This window comes from Plectropomus leopardus, chromosome 17, assembly GCF_026936395.1.
Source record: "Plectropomus leopardus strain MGB_pleo_1.0 chromosome 17, ASM2693639v1, whole genome shotgun sequence".
Taxonomy (NCBI): Eukaryota; Metazoa; Chordata; class Actinopteri; order Perciformes; family Serranidae; genus Plectropomus; species Plectropomus leopardus.
Window position 1 is genome coordinate 2,894,126 of NC_142192.1, and position 27,724 is coordinate 2,921,849.

The window sequence follows — 27,724 nt, forward strand, 5'->3', positions numbered from 1 at the left end:
AGAATGAGAGAAAAAAAGTTTTCTCAAGTATAATTTCCTTTTTAGTTCCTTATTATTATTATTATTATCATCATTATTATTTTCCATCTGTGAAGCAGGTGAAATAAAAGGTTTTGCGGGTGATTTTTTATTTTTTTTTGGCCATGATACATTTTGAAAGTTACTTTTTCCTCTTTAAAGCAAAAAAAAAGGGTTAAAAAAATGTTTATTGTTGTAATTTTCATTTTGGCCACAAGAGGCTGAAGTGCACCAATACCTCATGTTCTACATGAAACTAAAAGCCTTCGGGGTTTTCTTCCAGGTGAGTTGTTGAGTTGTTGTACCAAAAGGCACAGTTTTATATTTTTTATCCATTTACACACTCAGCACATTATCCATATTATAATCAAAATATTTACATATTAGTGCTAATTGTCTATTAGTGTATTATTTTACATCTAGATTTTTACACACTTTCATACTCAGCATATTTCCCATACTTTTAAATATTTACATATTAGCTCAAATTATTTACTGTTACTGTATTATTTTTTTATATTTATATGTTATATACTTGAGCTTGTACTTACTTCTGCTTAATTCTCTATGCTGGCATCAGAGCGACTGTAACACAAGGTACATATGTAGTGTGTTAACGAGTTATTTAACATGACTGTCGTGTCGTTCTTTCTTACTGGCTAACGTTAATCTGTTGTTAGTGTTTGCTATGAGTTAGTATGGAGCCCACAGCTTTTCCTGGTTAACGCTGATCATTGATTTGATCATACGTAGTGCGGGACTTACCAGAAAAGTCAAGGGATCCATAATAATGTGCTAGTTTTACTGACATTAGATGTTGACATTAGAAAACAAACCGATATGGCTCATCAACAGCTACGAGGTTAAGTCCACAGTTAAGATAACATTAGTTTACTAAAATGATAGTCATGGTAACGGGGTCACTTCATCCCTTATAAGCGGGATGATTTACCAGTAAAGATTTTGAAAGGAAAAAAAAAAGTTAATGTGGGACAAAATGTCATTATAGCTAACAATAACAGCGGATTAGCACTGATTAAATAACTTTCTAGCCAAACGTAAGACATGATGGTAATGCAACATAACTTTGCAACACACAATACATGTTCCTTGTGTTTAGAGTACGAGGAGAAATTAAAACTCACTTCCACTTAAGTCACTTATTTTTTTTCTTGGTCTGTTTTGAAAAAGAGTAATTAGGAAAAATTATCCTAGCAATTTTTTCCGTCATCTGTTCCGCAGATGAAAAAACACAAAGAAATCGTACGTGCCTCTTAGAGCTTCCGTACTGTTTGTAGGTCCCAAAAATAAAACTAAAAATGGAAGTTGACCTTTGCAGTAAAGCTACATCAATATTGTGATTTAGTTGTAGTCACTGATTTGATAAGATTTCATACTCATTAGATATAAAAGCTGTTAAAGCTATTGCTCCTGTTGATGTTCTGGTACAAAGCATGCACCATCATAATTGATTTAAAAATTGGTAAATAAGTTCAGAAAACTCTATAACTTCACTATAACATGGCTTTCAAGACCACCAAAATATAACAGGGTAGCTATGTTGCCATATTCAGATGAACAAAAATCATTGATAGCATCTAAGCTCATCTCACTAAAGATAGATTCTCCCAGGCCTCATTCCCAAAGGAAAGAAATAACTTCTAATGCCCCGTCTGACCTAAAATTTGAAGAACTCTCTGAACCAACTTTGTAGCACCAGAAAATGTTAAAAGTGAACATGGTTTGTGTCCTGATCCAAAATCCTACTTTCTCCTGCTCCCACTGTCCCCTCTGACTCCTCTGCTTCTCCTGTTCAGCTTCTCTCTTCCTGTCTGTCCCTGTTCTCTTCTGTCCCCACCGTCACGTCCTCCCTGTCCTCACCTTGTCGTCCTGTGAGTCCGGCTGCAGCAGGCTGTGCTGCTGGATGGCCATAGGTGGAGGCAAAGGTACTGAGTCAGCACCCTCCTCGCCCTCCTCCTCCCCGCAGCTCTGCATGCCCGAGGAACTGGACTTGGACAACGTGCCGCTCGACAAGCCTTCGTTACGAACCCTCTGCAACACACACGGATGACAAAGTAGAGCTTACATCACAAGTCTCTACAGAGCTGCTAGAAGGAGAGAGGTGAAGTACCGTGTGTCCACCCACCTCCTCCACAGTCTCATCCTGAGGTGTAGCGGCGCTGTCATCCGAGTCTTTCTGGGACCCCATAGTCATCTCCCCGCTCTTCCGCACGTCGCGGCTCTTCTTGTGCTTGTGGGCCAGCTTCTTCACGTGGCCGTCTGCCTTGCCGCTGCTGAGCCGACGCACTGGGCTAGTGAGCCACTTCCGCAGTGTGTTACCTTGGAAACAAAACACAAACACCAAACTCAGTTTACTGTATTGAGGATGATTAAAAGACATACAATAGCATTACAGATAGAGAAAACCTTTAAATTTTAAGAATTCATCTACATAACATTCAACAGTTGTAGGGCTGCACATCCATATTGACAGACATTCAGTGACATTCACTGATATGTTTTTCTGCTGTGTCACATCAGTGTTAGCAGGCTAAAAAGCAGGGCTCAAGATGAACAGGAAAGAACACAAGAAATGTGTGTTGTCATTGGTGGGACGAGGGCTACTTAACATTATATGGTCATAGCCAGTGGCCAAAACTAAAAGCTGACATGACAGCTGTCATAACATTATGATGCGTTCAAGCTCTTTTTGGCAAAAATAAGCACTAGGAGAACAAATTGTTCAAGTTTTCATAATGTGTTCAATGTAATCTGTTAAAATGTAGTTTTTGGTGAGAAACCTGAATAAATAAAGCTGTTTGAAGGAGGAATTAAATTATATTTTTTTCACAGCTATATAAAGCAGATACAAAAGAGATAAATATGATATATTATATATAATATCTAGAAATACAGCCACACGGTCGTATGCCTCCGTGCAAAAGTCAAGCCGCACTCACAGTTAACATCCATGTCTGTGAAAACAAAATATGGATGTTTCACACGTCTTCCTCCGACAGCACAGAAGATCTATGAAATCAGCAGTTTCAAATTGGGACACCCAAAATTCATGTTGCCAATTCAGTGTCTGACCAAATATCTTCCCTTCTGTCCTTGACAGTTCTTGCAGAATATCATGATGTCACAGTTGACCTTTGACTTCTTGGATATAACATGTCAGAACTTGATCATTATATCCTATTAGACATTTGAGCGTATGAATTCTTGAATTATGGCCAAAAAACATGTTTTATAAGGTCACAGTAACCTTGACCTTTGACCTTCCTGATTCTAATCAGTTCATTCTTGAGTCCAACTGGTTAACTGTGCTTAATTTGCGGAAACTCCCTCAAAACTATCTTCAGAGACAGATGCAAAGTCACACTGACCTTGACCTTTGATCTATGTCCACCAAAATCTGATCAGTTCATCCATGAGTACAAGTATTTGTTTGTGCTAAATTTGAAGGAATTCCCTCAAGACATTCACAAGATAATGCATTCACAACAGTGGCAGACAGACGTATGCACGTACGTAAGGACAACCCCAAAACATAATGCCTCTGGCCTCAGCTATTGCTGGTATGGAGGTATAAAAATACTTTTGAAGTGAATTTTTTTCTTTTATGTGAAAGAAGGTTACTCTAAAACTTAAATTTGTAAAACTGAATTTGTGCTCATTCAAAGGTAGTTTTATAAAAGGCTGAGTAACTTTAAAACAGTTCAGTATTCTTTAACCAATAAAGATTTCTTTTCTTCCCTGGCACAAAACGGGGGAATAAATGACAAAAAATGAATAAACAACAACAACAACAAGACACTGGTATCAACTATCAGCAAACTTGTAAATTTAAACATCTGTATCAGTATCAGCCCAGAATTTCACAATCGGTGCATCCCTGAACTTTTGACATTAATATTTTTCATACTGAATACAGACAACAGTGGTATTTGTTATTAAAAACAATTCTACAACACCACACTCAATAAGTTTTATTACTCTAATATTGCTCTGGTGGGAGTAACTTGTGGGCAAATAACCTTGTGTAAAAAGTGACTCTTTTTGGAAAACATCCTGATGTTACTTTCTATTTCTGAGATGACTGTGAGAACTGTTACGGGATTTCAGCAAGCACGCACAATGGGTGACCGTACCTGGTCGTTTAGGCCCTGGTGAGGTGTGGGAGCCGATGCCGTGACCAGGCTGGAGCGTAGCAGACGACCCTGGCATGATGGAGTCATTGCTGCACACTGACAGAGTGTCTGTGGAAGAGTGAAGTTCACTTTAAAATGTTCTTTATGGAGCAGATTTACATTAAGTATTTAAATAAATAATAGTTCTTGTTTCAGACCTATTGTGTGAGACCTCTTAAACACAGAACACCTTCCTATTTAATAGAGACAAGCGACCAATCATGCCACAGTCTGCACCTTTGTGGTTGAAGATTCCCTCCATCTCCATGGAGGACCTGGAATGGGCGATGCAGAGCATGGAGCAGGGCACCAGGCCCTCCAGGGCGGGGGAGCGGTCTGTGGTCCTGACCAGGCACCAGTCTGGCTTGTCGTGGCAGCGCTCCAGAACCTCCACCGTCTGACCGCGCCGCACTGTCAACTCGTTGCTGTTGCTGGCCATGAAGTCATGGATCACCACAGTCAGCTCACAGCCTCCAGACAGCTGAGGGAGGAGGGATCATCACAGTGACCTTCTTCTAACTGACACATCATCTCTGCTTATAGTGTGTGTGTGTGTGTGTGTGTGTGTGTGTGTGTGTGTGTGTGTGTGTGTGTGTGTGTGTGTGTGTGTGTGAGCTCACCTTGTCGCTGTCCAGTGTGTTCTGTGAAGTGCGGGATGCCAGAGAGATGGTGTCAGGTTGGCTGCTGCCTTCACCCTGACTGTCCAGGTCCTCTCCATCCCTGAAAGACACATATCAGTGAAAGGTGTGAGTGTCAATCAACTTCAGAGTGCACGTGACTGATTTGACAGAAGGCGGGTTTCCATTAATCCTCAAACTGCATAAACTGAAATTGCAAACACAAAATACACCTCATGGAAACACGTCAATTCCGTTTATCACAAACACTTGCATGAGGTGGTATTTCAGGTGTTTTGAAAAAGCCATATTTCACAAAAATGCAATGGAAACACTTTATTCGCTTCAATTGGTCACATGATGTACAACCAAACCAACCAAATCTGTAGTGGAAACCCGCCTAGTATCTCTTTGACATGTGCATCTCTCTGTGCGAACACGTGAAGTTGTGGGTGTCGGGTGTTTACCTTCCCCGGCCCTTGTGATGCTTGGCTGTAGTAGCTTTGGGGATATGAATGGGCTCCTTGAGCGCTCCTCTCAGGTGAATGGTGCGCTCCTGGATCACCTCCCTGATGTGTTTGATCCAGTCCTGCTTGTTCTCGATGCTTGACGCCTGTTGTGGGTCGAGAGCGGAACGAGTTCAACAAGTCAGAAGTTGTCAGGAAATGAACTTCCTTTGGGAATTCTTGTTTCACTCTGTGTTTCACACAAGTCTGAATTTACCTCTTGTCATCTCTTATCAACGCAAAGCATTTGTGTGACAGGTCTGATCTTCTATGAGCCCTCTCTGCTGTTGACCCCAGAACAGTGGTTCCCAACTTTCTGTCAGCTGTACCTCAATAACCGATTCAGACAAAGTTCAGCTTCTTCTGCGCCACCTGACATGTTCCAAATGTGGTCGTTTGGACTGATTTTAAACTTTGGGTGTATACATCGATCATGTATACAATCTAGATCGATATATATATTCAATAATAAATGATACATCATCCTTAAAAAGTGAACAGTGATTAATATCATCAATGTGGGATCAATAAAGTTTTATCTATCTATCTATCTATCTATCTATCTATCTATCTATCTATCTATCTATCTATCTATCTATCTTTCTGTCTATCTATCTATCTATCTGTCTGTCTATCTATCTATCTATCTAAACCCTCACAGATGCTCCCATAGGGATACAGAGCCAAGAGGAGGACGGAGCCAAACAGCGTTGCAGACGTAATGTCATGGTGCTCGCGTACTACATAAATAATTAATTTGTTTTTTAATTTACTGTTAAACAAAAAAGCATGAAAACAGTTTCAACAATTGATGGTAAAAAATGATGGGCTTACATTTCGTGATTTTGCTCCTATCAGCTATAATGTACTTTAGCAAGCAAACTCTGAACCATAGAGCATGCCAGGCGAGTATACCAACATTGATAACGATTATTATTAAAATTATTTTATAATACGAGTTGCCTGACATGACGTCACAAATGCATAAACATTGCAAGCATAAGTCAATGTTTGGTCAATGGTAAGAAACTGTTTATATTAATTTGCATATTAAATATCATTTTTTAACTCAAATGTAAAGTGTACTATGGTATTCATGTTAACTACTGTCCATGTAAAGTGACCTAGATTAAATACAAAAAGATAAAAAAATATATATTATATAAAATATTCAAAAAATGAAATAATATCTAAAAATATAAATTAACTGGAAACAGCTATACGCCTCTTGTTTAAACATTCTTAGCATTAAAATGCCATCCACGTAGTCTGTAGCCTCTATGTTGTTTCCACTTTACAGCAAAGCACATGAACACAACCGAGTCAGAAAAGAGACTTTCCAACCTTCCTACAACACATGAACGCTGCATATGACAACCATGTATGCATTACTTTAAGTAATTTTTTAACTTACTTTAGCAAACGGTTTCAAACGTTTAGCCAATATTTGAACATTTTCAACAATCTAATTTAAGTCTAATGAATTGTTGTTTTTTTGTAAAGAGACAACTTTAGCTAACAAATGGTGCAGTGGTTTGCAATGTCGCCTAGCCAACGCAGAGAACATGCCAACTCCACACAGAAGACGGACTGCCTGGAAACACAATATGTGCATAATCCTATTATTTGCATTAGCTGAGCTACAGTACATTATTATGTGTTGTTATGTTCCCCCTGAGGTAAAAGTACAGCTAGTTGGGAATCACTGCCCCAGAATATTTCACGATACAATGTTTCAGCCCCCTTGCTGGGGCACTATGTTCCTCCAGTGGATTATATACACTGGTCCTGTCTATCTATAGTGTGTTCTTCTTGTTTAGTTGTTGTTAGTGTTTAAGAAGAAGTGCGAGGATAAGAGGTGCTAAGAGTTTGTGTTTCAGACTTGTGAGAAGTGGCTGAGGGCTGTGTTGTGGGATAGTTTGTACTCACCATTGCTCCATGTTTGGATCCCTGACTTAGCTTTGAATTTAAGATATAGAATAGAGAATTTCACTGGTTTGGTTTTAGAAGATAGACATGACATTTTTTATGCTGACAAAACGGTTCGACATGATAGAAACGCACAACAGTGATCATTTGCCTCGACAGCGTACCGTAGGCCAATTCAATGTGTAGCAGATTGCAATGGATGGTGTGTTTGTGAGAGTGTGTGTGTGTGTGTGTGTGTGTGTGTGTGTGTGTGTACATGTGTGGGTGTACATGTGTGGTTAGTAATGAGACACACTTCATTTCCAATGGACATACCACATGACTGCTGCCCAGCGGCTGCTTTGGCTCTAAACATGTAATATAAAGTTGTAACGCTCAGAATTGAATGTGTTAGATTTTGGCTTCATGCTGTTCCAACGGCTGACACACATTAAGTTATCCATCTGTGACGATAATCAACAGGAAAAACTCACAGAGGATGTCTGAAAATAGGGGCTCGAGAAATTCACCCGGATCATTAAACTTGAATCTAGGGCTGGGCGATATGGCTTTAAAATAATATCACAATATTTTTTGACTCTATCACGATACACAATATATATAGCTTGAAATCTCCTCCAAACTACAGAAAAATATTAAAATACAAAATTCTGAAATGAACTACATTTGTAAATAAGGTAGTTAGTGCAATAAATGAATTTAGATAAACTACTGTTATAATAAAGTTTCATAAAATACTGTCATAATGGGGTGCCGGGTAGCTCAATTGGTAGAGCGTGCGCCATATATTCAGAGCCTTTATATATATCCTCATCGCAGCAGCCCCTGGTTTGAGTCCGACTGCTAAATAAAGCATTGTTTTAATTAAATAAATTAAAACTGGAACCCATGGTGCTTTTATTTTGAAGGACCGGGCTCATCTCTGGCCAAAAGTGTTGATATATTCCCCACATTAAGTATCTCTTTTCAGCTTTTCAGTGTTTGTTTGTTTTTGTGCTGTGCATTGTGTAAACGCCCTCTTTGTCACACGGACGGACGAAAAGCGTTATCAGATGACTTTATCACAATAAATAATATTGCATTATGTGAAACGATAGAGCTTTTTTATCCCCAAACGATATATTTCGTCATATCGCACAGCCCTGCTTGAATCCATATTTTCCTTCCACAGTGGTGTTTAAATCATTAAAAAGCTTATTTCTTGCGGTAGAGAAAGACAGCTTCTCGTCACTCTGACAAAGTGGCACAGAGCCAGGATGGGAGGCCGTGGGCGTTCAGGGGTTGAGTCAGTGTCAGCGGCGTTGGTGGAAAGCATGTCAGCCCACAGAGAGAATCAGAGATACAAACATCCACAGAAAACACAGCCCCAGATATACAGATGTGCCTGTGTTCGCTAACAGATGGAACAAAGCAGAATGTACCCAGAGAGAGACAGACGGAGGACAGAGGGAAAGAAGACAGAAATCAAAGAGACAGAAGAGGAGTGTGAGACTACAGAAAGCTTCTGGGCCACCTTGAAGCTGCTCATGCAATCAAACGAGATGTCAGAGAGGACAGGAAAGGTGAGAAGAGAGCTGGGGGGAGGTTGAGTGTAAAGACAGGAGAGAGAGCACTGAGCAACTGAGTTGGACCGATGCAAAGATTTCAAGGCAATTTTTCCCAATCAGATTTTGATCTGTCAGTGACATCATTTGTTCGATTACAGTAACCTGTAAACATTTTTGAAATTTCAATGCAAATGCAACTGTCACTGGTCTCAAGACTTTTAGTCTCCAGTGAGTCCTGCCATCGGTCAAACCCTAAAGTAAGTTTTAGAAGGAAAGAAGAGAGGAAGTGTGTTTTACCTTGAGCACAATCTTGTTGTCAGAAGTCGGGGTGCGTCCCACCCACAGAGCAAACTTGCAGGGGTCTCCTTCAACATGTTCTGTCACCCCCAACTCTGACGTCTGAGAAGAGAGGGATAATATGAGGAGATGTTTTAGAATTACCATGGCTATTTAGTGTGGGGTTTGTTTTTTTGTAGATCTGTGAACACATGGTTTAATTTCTATAAAAAACACAGGATTTTAAAGAAAACAGTCTTGAGGTCATTTTATTTTTTTGTTTTATTTTTTACTTCACTTACTTTACTTTTTCTTTTATTTCTTTCTTGTTTGTTTGTTTTTTTTTGCTTCTTCAGCAGTAATTTTCTTTTTTCTTTTTTAATAATTTCTAGGCCATGTCTTGTTAAGCTGCTTGAACAGTTAAGTTTCACTTTCACTGCACCTGATGTTCTGCTGCTCCATCTGTGCCCAGAGGACACTATGACGCTATGACAGTGTGGTGCTATGAACAACAGTCTATATGTTCCAATAAGGCTCCACATGAACAATCCAGCTCCAAAAATATAAAATCAATACATGTTGGCAAATATTTTAATCAACGCAGGCCGCCACAAATGAATTCACAACAAATATAAGTAATATAGTTACTGTGATCAAGCAGCTTGTTTCCTTCTCCTTGTGTTTTTAAATGAATCAACTGCTTTGAAAAATCCCAAACCAGGAAAAAACAATAACACAGTCACTCCCACAATGTGTACAATTCTTTTTTTTTAGTACAGGAGAGCAAATATGATCTGAGAGGATTTGTAATTGTTCTTTTTTTTGGGGGGGCTTCAAAAGAATGGTTTACATTACTTTTGAGGGTTATAAAAAAGGGTTGTTTAAATTGTTAAGAATGAAGGGCATGCACATATAAGCTTTTGTCTGAGCCTTTTCAGTCATTACTCAGTACACAGAGTGTTGACTTTGTTTATACAGTTTGTATAGTTTTTACTTATTATATTACATGTGATGACTGAAGAAAACACTGCAAACTGCAAAAATGTGTGGGAAACCCTGCTATTTGAAACACTCGCGCTCCAGATAAAGAGACAGTTAAGAATGTCTCAAGACTGTCTCAAGTGTTGATTTAAGTAGGGCCAATCAGATTCCCTTGTTTTTTTGTACTGCAGTTGAAGAAATGGAGCACTTAGAAACATTAAAAATGCTAATTATGTCATAATCAAACATCTATAAACACTCTAAAGCTTTCCTCTTTAAATCCATTTTTCTCAACAGAGAAACCAAGAGAAACACAATCATCACTCACAAAAAGTTTGCTCTTGTAGATGTATTTGCTCCTGCCGTTTGAGTCCTTGACCTCCTTGCTGAAGACAAGCGACATCTCGAACAGGAACAGGTGGCGCTCCCGACCCTTGCGGATCAGAGTCTTTGGATCCCAGACCTGGAAGGACTCCTGGAGAATGAGCTCACCCTGGGATTCGATGTTTTCATCAAAACCTGGGAGATGTGGTGCATATTAGCAATGAAATTCGTTATAAAACATCTCGCCTGATTTATGAATAGTACTTATTTGGTAGAAGGTAATCTTGCTATACTGACAGTGAAAGATCACAGTAACATAAATAACAAGCAGTGAGTTTTCATCACCTTCCAGCATAGAGAGGTGCATGGCATCGTTGGCTTTCTTAGGAACACTGAGCATCACCTCCAGGCCGTCCTTGATTTCTCCTTTACCTTCTTCACAGCAGGTGAGCAGCTCCTGAACACACACACACACACACACACACACACACACACACACACACACACACACACACACACACACAGAGAGAGAGAAACCATGACAAAAAGGAACTATGGAGTCGGCCATGGCAGCAGTATGATTAGGCACAGTGATGGTTACCTTGAGCAGGAGCTGATACTTGGTGATTCTCTGCACAGGCTTGATCAGATAGGAGGAGATGGAGTTGGCCAGTCGGTGCCTCTGTTGGATTTCCTGCGTGGAGAAGAACATTTATTTGATAGCAAACGCAGCTGACAGCGACTGTCCAATTTCATTTTACCATACTTATATGGTGATACTCACATCAAAGTAGTTCCCAGCATGCTCTAGGATTAGCTGGGTGGAGTCGGGTTTGTTCTTACAGTAGTTCACATACATCTGGAACTTATCAGCCTAGACAAAGACAGAAACACATTATAGTGACATATAGTGATTAGATGATTTGCAGCAATTACTCATACTTTTTTACACTTTTTTTTTGCTTAGTTTCAGAAACATTGAGTATGTAAAGGGATACTATCCCGATTTTCAACCAGCTTCGCACAACAACAATGCTGGTCGTATGTGTCAGTAAACTGTGGTAAACTTCTCCCTGTCAAGTTCAGCTAAAATCTGCTGGACGATGCATTTCACATCATAGAAACATATTTCAGTGCACTATTTAGCTGTGTTACTGTATCCTGTAATAAAAAAAACCCCAAAAAAAACAAAAACACAAAAAAAACAACAGCTTATAAAACTGAGATCAAATGCAGCACTGATAAAATATTAACTAATGTTCTGTTGCTGCGTTGCCTATTTCTCACCCTCAAAAAATTCAGGAACATTATTTTGTGCACTGTTTAGCTGTGTTACAAGTGTTTGTGAACAGGAAGTGGGTGCCATACTGTTTCCTGTATACAAACAGGGGCTGAGAAAACTGAGTAAAACTGAGCAATACTGATCATATATGAATCAAGAAGTGGTTGCTTGCCTCATATGTTTTCAGAAATATTTTAGTGTACTGTTTAGCTGTAATACAAGATTGTTTGTGACCAGCTGTTCACCATGTTGTTTTCGAATGTGCAACTTGCATTATGTCACCCACCAGCGGGAGCATTCATTGGTCTGATGCAGTGCGGTGCATTCTGGTAGTTGTAGGTTTTCTACCTCTTGAGCAAAAGCGAATGCCATGTCATGTAGCACCAATTTCAAAAATACTTGTGTCTTTCTACTGCAGAGACAGCCAATTTTTATGAACAGATCATTTTTCCAGCAGCGAAATACTTATACGTGATCAAATGTCTGATGGTACAGTACAAGACACACTACAATTTGAGTGAATGGCAGGTTTGAGCACACTCCGCAGATGCTGGTGGAGAAACGATACATACCCATGTGACAAAGCAATGCCCCACATCCTCTGGTAGCTGCTCATATTTCTCCAACTCTTTGAGAAAGATGCTGACAAAAATGGAATGAGAGCAAAAACATGATACTTTTACTAAATGAAAAGTGATATTTCAGACAAAAAACAAAAAAAACCCATCAAATCTGTATTTACCTAAAAACTTCAAAGAAATTGGAGTATAAAAACTGCTAAATTTGTTCAACTGTGATATGGATCAAAACTTGATTTCACCTTAATCTGGGTCTGAACTGCATCAGAGTGCATGGACCTTACTAACTTGCTTGCAGGTGTTGTTTAACCCTTTGAAACCTGAACAGATTGGTTTGATTTCTTTCTAAAACTTGGGGAAAAGGCAATGAGCATCTTAGCAAGAAATGTCGCAATATTGCAAAAAATGAGTAAAAGGTTACAAGAAAATGAACTATAAACTGGTTTTACATATACATATATTTAATCACTTTTTAAGTCATTTTCTTGTATGTTTTTTTTTTACCTTTTTGTGCTTATTTTCAGGCAAATTTCTTGCAACTGTTTTACTACTTTTTTGTAAATTTTTAGGGCCATATCTTGTTAAGCAGCTTGTTTCCTTCTCCTTGTGTTTTTAAATAAATCAAAGCGATATGCACAGTTTTCAAAGGGTTAAAATAGAATTTAGTGCAAGTCCTAAAATGTGTTTCTTACTTATGGTGAAATTCATAGAGGTCTTGCATGTTTCCAAAGATGATGTGTTCCTTGTTGATGATTCCTGGAGGAATCTCCTCGACTCCACTGGTCATCTCCCACAGGTAGGTCTGCACAGAGAGAAGAGTACAAGATGGAACACACAAAAAAAAATCTTTAACAAGGTTCTGAAACGTTTCCAGATTTCATGTGAAAGTTGTTGCACGACTCTGGTATAAAACAGGTTAACAGTGGTGGGCTGTGGAGCTGAACTCACATCCATGCACTCCCGCAGGTCTCGCACGTAGGCTTTTTCTGTCTGAATCAGCTCTGCCATGATGAACCTACACACACACACACACACAAAAGACACACACACACAAAAGACACACACACACACACACACACACACACACACACACACACACACACACACACACACACACACACACACACACACACAGCATTAGCGGTTGTCATACTGTCCTCATCCACAGAATGATAAATCAGCCTGCCAATAGCTCTCTGCTGCATCCATTTACACTGATGAATAATGAAAGGGTTTCGGCCCATAAAACGTCTGCGCTCATAAAGCAGCCTTGATGGCTGAAATAATGCTTGTGATTTGTGCTGCTCATAAAATGACGCAGTCTCTTTATCCTGTGTGCTACATGGAGTCTCTTTTGTTCTCTGCGGAGCTTCACTGTTGCGTATGCACTTCTTGTGCACAGCAGAGAGGAGGCTGCTCACACACATCCATTATGTGTATTTACATTAAAATGTTATTACTGCTACTGAGCAAGTAGTGGTTCAATGTTTACAAGGACACTGACCTGTGCAATAAATGACCTGTGACCTTCTTACGACAGACTGCCTCAGTAACCACTAGACTGCTCTGCTGAGTATTTTAGGCACTGAGCCAATCATTTAATTACACATCCTTTGGTGCAATAAAACAGATTTCCAGCAGGTGAGAAAATGCTGACTTGCTACTGTTTGTTGCGTTTGTAGGCAAAGCACGTACTGTTTACAAGTGGAGCTTTTAGCTTTGCAGACTGACTGCTAAACAGTTTGATTAGGGACAACCTCATGCACTTTTTAATCCGCTAAATTATTCTAAACTAGCAATTCTGTAACTGTTCGTCTGATAAAGCCTTTCTGAACAATTTCTTTTTCACTGAAGAATGACATAAACATGAGGTGGTGACATACTCCTTTCTGCGTGCTGACTTGCGTTTCTCCTCATTCAGCTCATGAGCTGCATCCCGCAGCTTGACCTCTGACCCTGGAGCTGTGGCTGGGATGATGTCCAGCTGGAGATCCTTACTCTGTCAAAGACACACGACAAAATATGTATGTATGTATGTGTGTGCTTGTGTATATATGTGTTTATGTATGTATGTACGTATGTTTGCGTAAGTGTGTGTGTATGTATGTTTGCATATGTGTATGTATGTATGAGTGAGTGACAATGACAGTCACCTGCACCTTGTTATGGCTGTTGATTGCCGGTTAGTTTGTTTTTGTTTGCTGTCTTTTAGTTTGTATTATTGATGCTAATGCAATGTGATTAAATGTATAGTATAACACCATGCCAAAAAAAACATTTGAATTGAATTAAATTGAGTAGTGATTTTAAAGGGATATTTTGGATGTGGGGTAATGGGGTACAGTTGGCACACACCCCAGTTTGGAGAAGCACACTTGAGTCTGACGTGGAAGTGTACTACTGTGGATGGGTTCAGCAAAAATAAATAAATGAATAAATAAATAAAAGTAAATAAAAGGTCTTTTAGCTACCTTAGAATTGTTCCACCAAAAAAATTAAATATCATTTTATGTGTATTAAGTGTATACCATATTGAGAGCATTTTCACCTCTTTTCCTTTTCATCAGGCAGCCTGGGAAGCCCCTTACGGCTTTAATTTCCCATCTATGCTCTCCTAAAAGCCACCAGACTCCATTGGCAAAAACAGTCATTTTAACTCACTGAACACAGGAGCTTCTGGTCCACTGCTGCTTCGATCAGTTAGTCAGTGTTTTTGTGTGACTTCTTTGATCCTGAACTAACCCTTTTAAACACCAAAGTCACACATTAACACAAACAAAATAACAGTTCAAGGCGGTGGGACACCAGCGGCTCCTGTGTTCAGCAATGTTAAATCACTGTTTATCTCAATGGAGTCTGGCTTTGAAGAAAGCCATGTAACGGCTCCTTTTTCTCTGTTGGAAATCAATGTCTTTGAGAAAGTTATAGAAGTGAAAATATTCTAAATATACCGCACACTTAAACTAATATTAATTTCTTAGGTGGCTAACATATATTGTGTTGCCGGCCCCGATCCACAGCAGTACATTGCTTAACTTCCATGTCATACTTCAGCCTGCTTCTCCAAGCTGTGGGTGTGTAGACTAATACTAACTATATGTAATACACTGTCTTTCTATAAGTACCCCATACAACCCCTCTAAAACAAATCTAAACCCTCCCTTTAAGAGACAGGCAGATTGTGAATTACCTGGTTTCCTACACCTGTAATCTTCACACAGAGTTTGCTTGGAGGGCAGAAATGTTTTCATTTTAAGTCAGACCCTATTTTTTCCTTAAACCTAACCCTGAAGGCAAACTTCTCCCCACAGCTGTAATCTACCAAAACACCTGACCACTTACTGCCTTGTTGGAGTCTGAAGAGATGCCCAGGGCTTTCTCCAGGCTGCAGCGGTATTTGTCCATGCGCAGCGAGAAGTCTCGGTAGCGTTTGTCCACAGCCGTCACCCATTTTTTGATCTCCCCAGCATGACTGTGGCCTTTCTCGCAGAAGCCATCAGCCAGCTGGATCAGCAGCTTCACACGCTCCTTAGTTTGCTGGAGGAGAGGGGGGAAGAGAGCATTTCATGAACACACACACACACAGTGACATGCTTGTTTATGTATGTGTTTGTGTGTGTTTGTGTAAGTGTGGCCAACCTTGGCTGTGATGTGGAAGTCCTCATGCTCCTTCAGCAGCTCCTGTGTGTGGTGGATACTGGAGCCGGTGGAGGTGTGTGTGGACAGATAGAACTCTCCTGTGTCATGAATCCACTCCAAAGCCTGAAAACACACAAACACACAGGAAACAGACTCTGTCAGATCACATCACAACAGAGAGCGGAGTATGTGTGTGAGTGTGTAGCTACATTCAGGGTTCATACACATTTTTACCGATACATTTCCAGAACTTTTCCAGGACTCAAATTTTAAAGACCATTGACACTGCTTATTGGTTCTATTTCATTGCTATATAAGAGCTTTTTTCAATATAATGCTTATTATAGAAAAAATAATTAATTCAAAACAGAATTAGAACTGAGTATTTAAATATCACTTAGAGAAGAACTAATAGAACTGTTGGTCATTTATGAGGGGGAGGAGGCGGTGTAAAAAGGTAAAAGTATGATTATTTTTTTAAGCAACTTTTTTTAAGTAAGACTTTTTTTTAAATCTTACAATTTTAAATAGTTGCATTTTTTAAAGCTTATTAGAGAAAAAAAAATGGTGACCCTGTCATCACCATAAAAAATCTGTATATTACATCAGCTTCATAATTGTCAGTCAAATAACTCTAAACTCTATGTGTGTGTGTGTGTGTGTGTGTGTGTGTGTGTGTGTGTGTGTGTGCGCGCACGCATGCTTTATGTACCTGTTTGGCGCTGCGTTCAAACACCACATACTGCTGACACTGGTCCAGCCGTCGTTTCCTCATGGTCCAGAAGTGAAGAACACGATTCTCTCTCTGCAGCAGCTCATTGAGGATGTCTGTAAAGGAAAACAGAAAACACTCAAGATTCAGGCATTCTGCATCTGAACACTTCCACGTTAACTCGAGAGATTGCATCACTACCGACTACTGTAAACATAAAAAGAACACAGATTTGTTAAATAGTTCTTCTGCCTTTGGACATGTGGAGGAGACTGTAATTGAATAACTTATACTGATCATTTGTTGTACATTGCTTTCATATATTGGCATTACAGAGGCAAAGTTTTGCAGCCTCAAACAATACTACTAAACTGGAAAAACAGGAGAAAGGTCAATATCTCACAATGGTTAGATCTACTCACACAACAGATATCATTGGAAAAACCCTAACCCTCTGCAAAAACTAACAATTTGATAGAATATACTCGACAATTCTCAGCAACTATCATGTTGCCGCTGATGCCACAATAGAGATATAAATGTCGACACAACTAAGGAGAGGAGGAAAGCAGCAAAGCAAGGCAGAAAAGGGGTTTAAAAAAGAGGAAAGGCATGAACAGAAAGAATCAATGCCAAACCACACCCATCCTGCAAAACTCTTACACCAAATGTAACTAAAACCAAGCAACCAATGCTCTGTTTGTTTTCACTGTATTTTGTTTGTTTTTCCTCTTGTTTCGTCTTCCTTTATTTTTAAGTATCTTTATGTTCATTATTGTTGTTGCTTTCTTACTTATCCAATATTAAATCACATATCATCGCTCTGTCGACTCTGTATTTGGTCACATGTATGCACTATATGGTGAATAAAGGTGTTGGGCTATAAACAAACGACACCACGGCGACATGACTCAATATCGCCGCCGCAACAAAGCTGTAAAGCTGCATTCAGCGTAATAACGCTCTGTTGTCTCTTTTAGCCACTTGTTGGAAACCAACATTTTAAAGGTAAATAAAAGCTCCAAAGTTCACAGAGGAGTATTCACTGATGTATTTTATGTCACAGAGCAAAACGTTTGAGTCTTTTTAGCTCATGTTAACCACAGACCTTATTCCAAGAATCTAACCAAAAACTCACTGACTGCTAATATGCCAACTCATTTCCAGGGTTTAGGACTCATTTCTGCAACACTACCTTTAGCCATCTATTTCAACCATTTATGCATTATGTTTAGCAATTCAAACTGTATATCTATTATTTTTTGCCTCGTATCTTGACCATGTACTAATTAGGACACTTGAAGCAAGCTATGTCAACCATTTAGGCTAATAATTAATAGAAATGGTTAAGTACCATTTCTCATCACTTTTCGCATTTAGAAAGCAAACATCTCCATCAGCAACCTTTGACGAGTCATTTTCTGATACTCACTTTTGACCTGCTGTTCTGGTGCTTTGACGTGGCTCAGCATGCCTGGCATGTTGACGCTGTTCCTGTGCATGTACTTGAGGAAGACGTCTGCATTTCTTCTGGCCAGAGTGCACGCCTGATAGAGATATTAACATACACACATGCACACACACACAGACAAACAGAAAACACACACACACACACACACACAGATGGAACTTTTATCGATCAAATGTTATTTATATAGCACCTTTCAAACAAATCTAATGCAATTCAAAATGCTTTACAGTTTGATTGAAGAACATGGGAAATAAGCAAAAATGGATCTTAAACAATAGAATAAGTATGAACCATAAAATTGTGACAGTAAGACATAAAAGCTAGACTAAAAAGATCAGCTTTTAGTTTAAAAGCATCAATATTTAAATATCCTCTCAGATCCTCCAGCAGGCTTTTCTTGCGTTTTGGAGTGTAATGGCTAAAAGCAGAATCACCAAATGTTGTAGTTTGACTCTGTGGAACAGCTAAAAGAGAAGGATTGGAGGATCTCAGGGTCCCCCCTGGTTCATAAACCAGAAGCATCTCTGAGATGTAGTCTGGAGCAAGGCCATGCAGTGCCTCATAAACTAAGAAAAGACTTTTAACAGGCAACTAGTGTAAAGTTTCTAAAACAGGCATAACGTGTGCTCTTCTTCTGGTCTGAATGAGAACTCATGCTGCAGAATTCTGAATTAGTTGCAGCTGATTAATTGCATTCTTTGGTATCACATTCTTTGGTTGATGCTATGTTAAGGCGCTGTTTCGTTTGTGAAATGTTACCTTGAGGAAGGCCTCCTTCTGCTCCAGGTGTTTACTGATCATGGGGCTGACGTGGTCCGTTTCACAGTTGGGTCCCAGTTTATCGGCTCCTCCGCACCAGTCCTCCTCTCTCTTATACTCCTGCTCCAGGCTCTCCAACACACTGCATACCTGTACGGACAAACACACTTAGTATTTCATTTTGTGTTTCATTTTGTGTTTTTTTTCCCAACAGAGAAAGGGCTGAACTGAAGCCGAACCATCCGAGGTAGGGGTGGGCGATATATGGAATACACTTGATGTATCGCGGCTTGTTCCACGGGCGATATAAAATGACTATATTGCAAACATCGAGTATGAATTGTCACATCCTTTTTATAAGCCACCAGTTTTTTGCTTCTCTCACTCTCCTCTGCGGATCTCTGCCACGGACGCCATAGCTTAATGAGTGGTAGTGGTGGTAGTGTGAGCAGGTGAGGCGTGTGTTTGTATCTGCAGAGCTCCGATTGTGAGAATTTATTCACATTTTGTGACCATGAAGCACCAGTGAGACTTACGTATATTAATAATACTTTATTACTGCTCACAGTGAATAAATCCTCACAGTTTAAGGCGCCGCAGTGACTGTTTAACTGTCTGCTAACATCCAACTGTTCCTGCCTGAGACGAGACAGGTCAAAATAAAAGCACCATGGGTTCCACCTTGGTTAATTACAACAATTCTTTCTAAAATTTAATTAAAAACTAACTTCCTCACAATCCTATCTTATTAAATGTTACTATAACAGCAGCGTATTCAACTTAATTATATGACAGTAGCTAGTTTATTTAACGTTATTGTAGTAGTGGTTCTTTCGTTTGTTTTAATTTTAGTAGTTAACATTAGTTTAAAGGACATTTAAAAATATGGTGATATATATATATATATCATGTATCGCGATACAGCCTTAAAATATTGCAATAATATTTTAAAGCCATTTTGCCCAGTCCTACTCAGAGGGATGTCCCACCTGCTCAGAGGTCTTGTAGAAGGCCACTGAGGCATTGACCAGCTTCAGTCTGTCCTCCATTTTGAGCATGAGCTGCTGCCAGTGGGAGGCCACGCTCTCTGCACAGTCTCGGATCAGGTCCATGTCGTAGTGGTTGGCCTGGAGCAGAGCCTCTGCCTTCTGCTGGACCTGCAGAGCACTCTGGTGGGTTTTCTGCAGAGAGGATGGGGTCAGATAGACCAAACTTATGAGCAACTATTTAAAATCTACCTCTGGACTTCAGATAGAAAACATAACGGAGGGAGAAACTGATGGGATAAACACACTGTCTCACCTCGATGGCGTGTTGAAACTGTTCGTGTTCCCTCTGCAGTTGTTCAGCTTCCTGTAGGGAGCTGGCTGTTATTAGACCGGCGTTCAGCATCGATTCGCCGTTACGAATCCAACCAAGAACCTGTAAAAAAAAAAAAAAAAAAACAGAGAAAAAATGTCATCTAACACCACCAATCCAACACTACTCACTACCTCCAGGATTTCACAGGCTGTTTTTGGGATTGTTTGGGCCTAAAATGCCTGATTTCACAGACAGTGTAAAGTAGCTAAGTACATTTACTCACACACTGTACTTAAGTACAGATTTGAGGTACTTGAACTGAGTATTTTCTTTTCATGCCTTTTTATACTTTTACTTCACTTGCTTTTATAGAGGGAAAAAATACATTTACATTTATCTGATAGATTTAGTTAATAGTTACTTTATAAATTAAGATTTTTGTTGTTATAAATTCAACTGTCCAACAGTTTATAAGTACAGCTGAAAAGATTAGTTGTTTAATCAATTAGCGGATTGACTGGAAATTTATTTTCACTATTTTGATAAATATTTAGGTCATTTTCCAATCTTTTTTTAATTTTGAGGGGGTTTTTGATTGTCTTTTTTATATATATATATATATATATATATATATATATATATATATATATATATATATATATATATATATATATATTCAGATTTTTCTGGGTTCTTTTTTTTCATACACTTTTTTACTTTCAGGGCAGATTATCTTGATGCAAAGATTTTAGGCATTTTTTGAAATGACACTGTGGGTGCAAGTGAAAAATTGCAAAAGTAATTGCAATTTGTATGTGTGTAATTCATTACAAAATCAAAGGCAACTTGTTCCAGTGAGGATAAAATTGCACAGCTCTGAGTTTGCAATTTGTACTACACTACCCTGACCACCAACCTGCATATTTAATCTAACTCACATCGATTCTTTCAGCATGTGCAAAAGATGTGGATGCAACAGCCTCTGTCATGGAGACCTCCAGGTGTATTTTAGAACAGTCAGTATGTAAATGCTGACTTTCATTTGTGTTCCACCACAATGCTCAAAAAAATCATTTCAGATCGCTTTCTTGCAGAACATCAGGGAATTAGACTGCACAGTCTTTAGCAGTAATTTTTGTTGGTAACTTTGAACCATCTGCTCATGTCTGCATCTTCACAACCAGAAACAAGGCAGTAAGTTTGGTGACACTGCATGAGGAGCTGCTGTGATTGGTGAGACTAAAAGGAAACTACAATGATTGTTCAAATTTGCAATAAAGTTGCAGTGATTGGAAAAAAAATGCAAGGTCATGCAGAATTCACTCTGATTCATAGAATCTGCATATATGTTGCAACTGCAATATGTTGGAGGGGCTAACGAGTTTTTTTTTCAAATTTTTTAAAGACCTTGCAAATATCCTGGTATTCTGTAGGTGTACACTCTCTGCCTGCAGGTGGCGCTCTGTGGCAAGTGTGTGAGTGTGCGTCCCACCTGTTTGACTTCAGCCTGCAGGTGTCTTAGCTGGACGCACTGCTCCAGGTGCCTGCGGTGCTGCTCGGCCGCAAGGTCCAGCTCTTGCTGCTTCTCGTGGAGAAACTCCAGCAGGTCCTGAACCCGTGTTGCCATGTCGACGTCGCGGTCACACAGCAGCTCCACGCCTGAATGAAGGATGCACAGTTGTATTAGTTCTAGATGGACACAGTTCTAAGTTATGCCTGCTGCTAAAACTTATCATAAACTTTAAATATTTTAATCTAACAGTCTTGATTATTACTACCCTTGAGTTAAGTCTTATAAACCTCCATTCTAACAACTGCTTTATGATAATATTATCAGCATGTTTCAGTCCACGTGACATGATGTAACCATTCTTTGTGCTGAGTTAGAGAGCACCTATTAGCATGTGAGATCACAGGTGAGTTATTATGGTTAGTGAGTGGGTGCCTCTCATCACAAACGCTGACCGCATCCGACCCGCAACACCTACACAGTATCAATATGAAACTCATGAAGCCAGGAAGAAATGTGTGCAGCAGCTACAGTGAACATGAGCTGCATCTGACTTTAACCCTTGGATGTCTGATGTGGCGAGCAGGTGGCAGTCAAACATGTCTTCACTTCTGCCTCAAAGCATTTGAGATTTAATCGCTTAAAATAGCAGCATCCAAGGAGAACAGATTCTGAAGACTTTTAAATGTCTGAAAACTATTAAAAAAAATGTTAAAAACAATAACAGACACTCACAAAATCTGCTTCTTTCCAACTGAAGGACAGCTAATCAAAGGTGACAAAGCAAAATGTATTATAAAGGAACTCAACACAAGGAAGGTTATTGTAAATACCAGGGTTCCCACACATTTTCATAGACAACATTTCAAAACTTTTCCATGACTTTTCAAGGTCCCAAAATACTGTATGTATGTATGTATGTATATATATATATGTATGTAAAAAATATATAAGAAAAAAATTGCCACAAACAGAGGTGATGAACAAATAAACAAAATAAGGGCTAAGTGACATCTTCAGCTACAGAAAAGTTCGCCATTAAATTACATTATTGTGATTTAATTTATGAAATACAAACACATTTCTATGATTTTTTCATGGATTTTTACGAGTTCCATGACTTTTCCAGGCCTGGAAAATGTGTTTTTCACAGGTTTTCCAAGAATGTGGGAACCCTGACATACTATTAACAGACCATAATTTTCTGTTATATCCCCTTGGATGGCACGTTACTGTAGAGTCTGACTGGTGTACTCACCAGAGGCCTGGACCTCGTTGACGTACTGCAGCAGCTCCTGTCCCTGGTGGATGACGTCGAAGGTGAGGTTGTTCATGGTCAGGGCCTTGTCGGCATGGTGCTGCAGCCTCTGCTCAGCCAGTGTCAGGTCCTCCGTGTCAAAATCATTCATCTGACCCGTCAGCTCCTCATTCCAGGACTCCAGGTCAGAGATGATCTGAGAGGACACAACAAAATTCCACTTTCAGAGGACACATTTATCTCAAATATGTTCTTATTTGTGAAAGAACTCTGGATCTGCTTTTTTAAAAATGACCCCTGACCCTTCCTGCCGAGCAGACTCACATCAATGGCGTCCCTCTCGAAGATGCGGAGCTGCAGGAAGAGCTCCAGTTTGATCTTCCTCTCCTGGAAGAGCTCCTCCATCTGGGCCTGGGCCTCGTCCAGCTGCTGCAGGACGCTCTCGATGTGGTTGATGGAGCTGTTGTGGGGTGTCTTGTTGCTGGAGATGGCCGAGTCCCTAGAACAGAAATGCACAATTAAGCAATAAGCATGGAGAGGCAGCGCTGTAAACTTATAAAAACATCCATAAAGACACAGTTGGGCTCGGCACCAAGCAAACTTCACTGCTCTAAAAGCTGCTGCAGAGCGCAGCCTGCAGGGGCTTACTCAGCTCCTCTACAGAGAGCAGGAGATTCAGAAGGGCAGTTAATGTTCATTTCATTTCAAACATTCTGCCTGAAGAAAGTGAGCACAATTTCATCTTAAAAAGTGAATTTTCAAGACTTTTTTTGTTGACCCCCTTTTAGGGGTTCCCACATATTTTCATGGATATAAAAAACATTTCCATGAATTTTCAAGGACCCATAATATTTTTTTTTCTTGCCATACCAGCTCAACCTTTTTTTAAACATATCAGATTTAAATTATATTCAAACGTAATTTCAGCTAGCTGGAAAGCACGACAGGAGAGATAAAACAAAGGGAGAAAATGAAGAAACATGCAAAAACAATACATTTACACATTTTAAAGCTACATTCGCCATCAGCTACAGAAATTAAATTGGCTTTAAAGTTGCATTTCATGGAAGGTTAACTATGCATTGTTACTGAAACAACTGCATCACATACAACATAATTCCAGGACTTTTCCTAACATTTTGACATTTTTACTAATTCCATGACTTTTCCAGGCCTGGAAAATGTGATTGTGAAATTCCATGACTTTTTGCGATTTTCACTTACCATGGGACCCTATTTATGATTGATCTCTTCTTTTGTAAAATTGTCTTTGTTTTTTCCTTTTTTTTTCTTTTACATATTCATCCAAGGTATTACACAGACTTTTCTTAATCCAAAAATATTAGTACAGACAAAGCTAAAAGTGAACTGAGTGTAAAAGTCAGTAAAATTGATTAAAGACTAATGGTAGCCTTACACTTAAATCATTTTTTATGTCATTTCATTGTTGCTGACAAATATTCAATGTCAGAATAAAATTCTGAGAATTTAATCTCAGTGGCTGCATGCGCATGGGATCTTAATCGTTTGGTGTTAGGTGATCATAAAACTCAGTTCGAGCTGTCTGAAGTCAGTCCTTTTCTCATCTTTGACGTTCTGCCAAAGTCAAACATGTTTTGTGTTATTGGCAGTTTTCTATCAACCAGCACTTATTTTAGTGAGGAATCTTCATTTTTGAAACCTCTCATCTCTACATTGCTCTCATTCCCCACTAAAATACTGCAGATAACCAGTAACGAGTCAAGGTGACAAAATGTAAAGTTTGTATGAATAACAGTTTATCTATATGGATTATATTAATGCAGATTTGACAATAATACTATCTACATGGAAAGGCTTTTAATTTGTGTTTCTAGAATTTTGTGTTTTTGCCAATGTTAATATGTTATATTTCTTAAAGGGAGTTTGGTGTAATATTTTTCATCAGGAGCAGGATGGGAAATGGAATTGTGAGACTAAAAACTTGCATTGTCTTTAGACATGAGAGGTTGTCACACTTAAGCATTTGAAAGTCGTTTTATTCTTTTAGTGTATGAATTATAAAAAATAAATATTTTTTATATTTATTTCAACCTTAATTTTTCTGCCAAAAACTACAGGATTTGCAACAGTTGCGAAATATAAACATCAGATCCTTTCCAAACTAAATTCATACTATTATAATGTAATAATTGAATTTACCTCAAATGCCTGTCTTTCTATTACTTATATATAAGTATTGTCCTTTGTGTCTAGATGAATCCTCTTGTAAGTACATTTTACTTTTACTGAATGGATTTCATGTTGCAACAATCTATCCTGATATTAGATTATGATGCTTTTTTCCTCGTCTTGGAAAAGAAACAGGTCAAACAGTTTCTGATTCATCAATCCGACAGATGCACACGCACATGATGCACCGACGCAGACAGCAGTGTGTTAACCAGAAGACACATGTGAGTCAGCAAAGACAGCAGAGGTCAGATGGATTCTGATTGGCTTCAGGTTGATTATTCAGCGTGACAAATACACTCCCACACTCGAGTGCACATTCATGAATGCACATGTGCACACACACTGCACAGTGTCGGGCTAAAGGTGTGTAGAGTTACAGTTGTCTTAGAGTGCCACACAATTAGGCACGCGCTTCTAAAAGCAGACTTATGTAAGAAATCACTGATGAGCTAATAGAGCGAGAGAGAGAGAGAGAGAGAGAGAGCGAGCGAGAGAGAGAGCGAGCGAGAGAGAGAGCGAGAGAGAGAGAGAGAGAGAGAGAGAGAGAAAAGGGGGTGGATGAAGAGGGACTGGAACATCCTCTTGGAGACTGCATCCACCTCTCCAACACCTTCCACCCTCTCTGCTTTCTTTTTTTGGTGTTTTCATGCATCTCACTACTGTCTCTTCCAAATGTCTGACTGTTACCTGCATGTATTTACATATTCACATACATTACTGTTCCAGATCTGCCCCTGACTAAATGACCCTGCCAAAAAGACCCAGAGAAGGCCGTTATGTAAATAGACCTAAAAATGTTTATGCATTCTTTTTCTGTGCGTTTTTATTGTCACTAATTGGCCCAGAGGGTTACTGCATCATGTGCTAGGCGCAGCATGTGCACCATTATCTTCTTCTCTTACACTGCTGCTTCTCTCCTAACTATCAATGCTTTAAAGCAGTGCTCCCCATATTACAACCCAAATTACAAAACGTTGGATGCTGTGTAAAACAAATAAAAATAGAACACAATTATTTGCTTTTTTTAACAAATACAGTTCTAAGTCAAGATATTTCTTTGTTAATCTGTTCTGTACATATGACATTTGACAGACTATTGCATGTCTCTCCGTCCTGAAAGAGGGATACCTTCTCAGTTGCCCTTTCTAAAGTTTCCCTGTTAAAGGGCTTTTGGTAGAAGTTCCTTCTTAACCACTGTGAGTGTCTAAGCACAGAGGGATGTTGTATGCTGTAAAGTCCTCTGAAGCTCATTGTGATTTGTGATAATGGGCTTTATAAATAAATAAAACTGAATTGAATTGAATTGAATGTTCAAAATGATAAATTGTGCCCATCTGTGAAGGCACCATATATGCTGAAAGGTACACACAGGTTTTGGAGAAACATATGCTGCCATCCAGACAACATCTTTATCAGGGACGTCACTGCGTATTTCAGTAAGACAATGAGACAGCTTGGTTTCATAGTAAGAGTGCAGCTACTAGACTGGCGTGCCTGCAGTCCACACCTGTCTCCCACTGAACATGTGCTTCCCAGTACGAAGCGGAAAATATGACAACAGAGACCTCTGACTGTTCAACAGAAGTCATATATCTTTTTTACAAAAAGATGTCTGTCAAAACTCAGTAGTAATAGTTAATAGTACTAGTTTACTGGTTGGCTCGAGCCCCCCCCACACACACACACACAAACAATATAATGGTAGGGGAAATACAGACTTTCCTGGTTCAACTGATGCAAGTTTTGCATCACATGAGAACTGATACTGACGCTGGTTTCAGTTCACTGTCAGACTACCCTTTATTTGTTTTGTTTCAGTGTCAAGGTTTTGATTTAGGTCCCCGTTTACTTTTAGAATTGTCTCATTGTCCTTAATGCTTGGCACTAGTGTCATGTTTATTCAGGACCATTACAGTGTACCTGAGCTGCTGGATGAGATCCTCTCCCTCCTTGATGACGTTGACGGTGACCTGCAGCGTGGTCTGCTGCTGCTGGCCGAAGCGTTTGATCAGATCCTGCACGGCCTCCACCGACTCGGCATAGACGTCATCCAGCAGCTCTTTCTGGAGGTCCTCCAGCCATGTCCACAGCTGCAGGAGAACATCCATTGGTATGATGTTTATTTTATTATAATATCCCATTTTTTCCTGATATTTGCAATATGAAATATTTAGACTTGTCACTTGTGTAAGATCTCTATCAAAATTAAAAACATCATTTGATGAACATGCCAAAATTCTCATATATCCTCAGCTGTGGTGGGGACTGAGAAATATTCATCTATGTGACTAACGGTACAAAAGCCATTATATCTGGTAATTGTTCTCAGAGAGCAGTGTGAAAGCTCTCATCCACACAAACACAGCCCACCATCCACTTCAGCGTTACGTCACCCTCCCTGCCTACCTCTTTGACGTGTGTGTGGAAGGCGACAGACATGTCCAGCAGGACTTTGCGCTGCTCCACGCGGCGAACAAAGTCTTGGATCCTGTCTTCGAGCTGGTGGGCGGCCTGGTAGATCTCCTCAGGGTCGCACTCTCCCGTCTGGGCCAGCTGCTCAGCCGCCTCCAGCAGCTTGTCTGCATTGGTGTACGTATTCTATGCCGCA

At 39.5% G+C, this 27,724-nt stretch overlaps 1 protein-coding gene across 6 annotated transcripts in view; it reads right to left on the reverse strand.

The window, feature by feature from the left end:
* trioa (trio Rho guanine nucleotide exchange factor a) overlaps positions 1–27,724 on the reverse strand; it is a 127,046-nt gene that overhangs the window by 25,172 nt on the left and 74,150 nt on the right. For 4 of the 6 annotated variants that reach the window (XM_088090520.1, XM_088090519.1, XM_088090518.1 and 1 more), the window contains 28 exons: positions 27,523–27,714; positions 27,037–27,206; positions 23,227–23,401; positions 22,903–23,098; positions 21,627–21,793; positions 20,135–20,254; positions 19,822–20,013; positions 18,833–18,982; positions 18,035–18,149; positions 16,603–16,718; positions 15,891–16,013; positions 15,594–15,788; positions 14,135–14,250; positions 13,200–13,266; positions 12,944–13,053; positions 12,246–12,315; positions 11,176–11,265; positions 10,993–11,085; positions 10,737–10,848; positions 10,396–10,586; positions 9,108–9,209; positions 7,264–7,293; positions 5,296–5,441; positions 4,832–4,931; positions 4,449–4,692; positions 4,173–4,280; positions 2,165–2,358; positions 1,900–2,070 (listed from right to left, as the gene is read on the reverse strand). In XM_088090520.1, the coding sequence (XP_087946646.1) occupies positions 1,900–2,070; positions 2,165–2,358; positions 4,173–4,280; positions 4,449–4,692; positions 4,832–4,931; positions 5,296–5,441; positions 7,264–7,293; positions 9,108–9,209; positions 10,396–10,586; positions 10,737–10,848; positions 10,993–11,085; positions 11,176–11,265; positions 12,246–12,315; positions 12,944–13,053; positions 13,200–13,266; positions 14,135–14,250; positions 15,594–15,788; positions 15,891–16,013; positions 16,603–16,718; positions 18,035–18,149; positions 18,833–18,982; positions 19,822–20,013; positions 20,135–20,254; positions 21,627–21,793; positions 22,903–23,098; positions 23,227–23,401; positions 27,037–27,206; positions 27,523–27,714 (3,855 nt within the window). The remainder of the gene's footprint in view (positions 1–1,899; positions 2,071–2,164; positions 2,359–4,172; positions 4,281–4,448; positions 4,693–4,831; positions 4,932–5,295; positions 5,442–7,263; positions 7,294–9,107; positions 9,210–10,395; positions 10,587–10,736; positions 10,849–10,992; positions 11,086–11,175; positions 11,266–12,245; positions 12,316–12,943; positions 13,054–13,199; positions 13,267–14,134; positions 14,251–15,593; positions 15,789–15,890; positions 16,014–16,602; positions 16,719–18,034; positions 18,150–18,832; positions 18,983–19,821; positions 20,014–20,134; positions 20,255–21,626; positions 21,794–22,902; positions 23,099–23,226; positions 23,402–27,036; positions 27,207–27,522; positions 27,715–27,724) is intronic. The other 2 variants (XM_088090522.1, XM_088090521.1) reach the window with 1 other exon arrangement.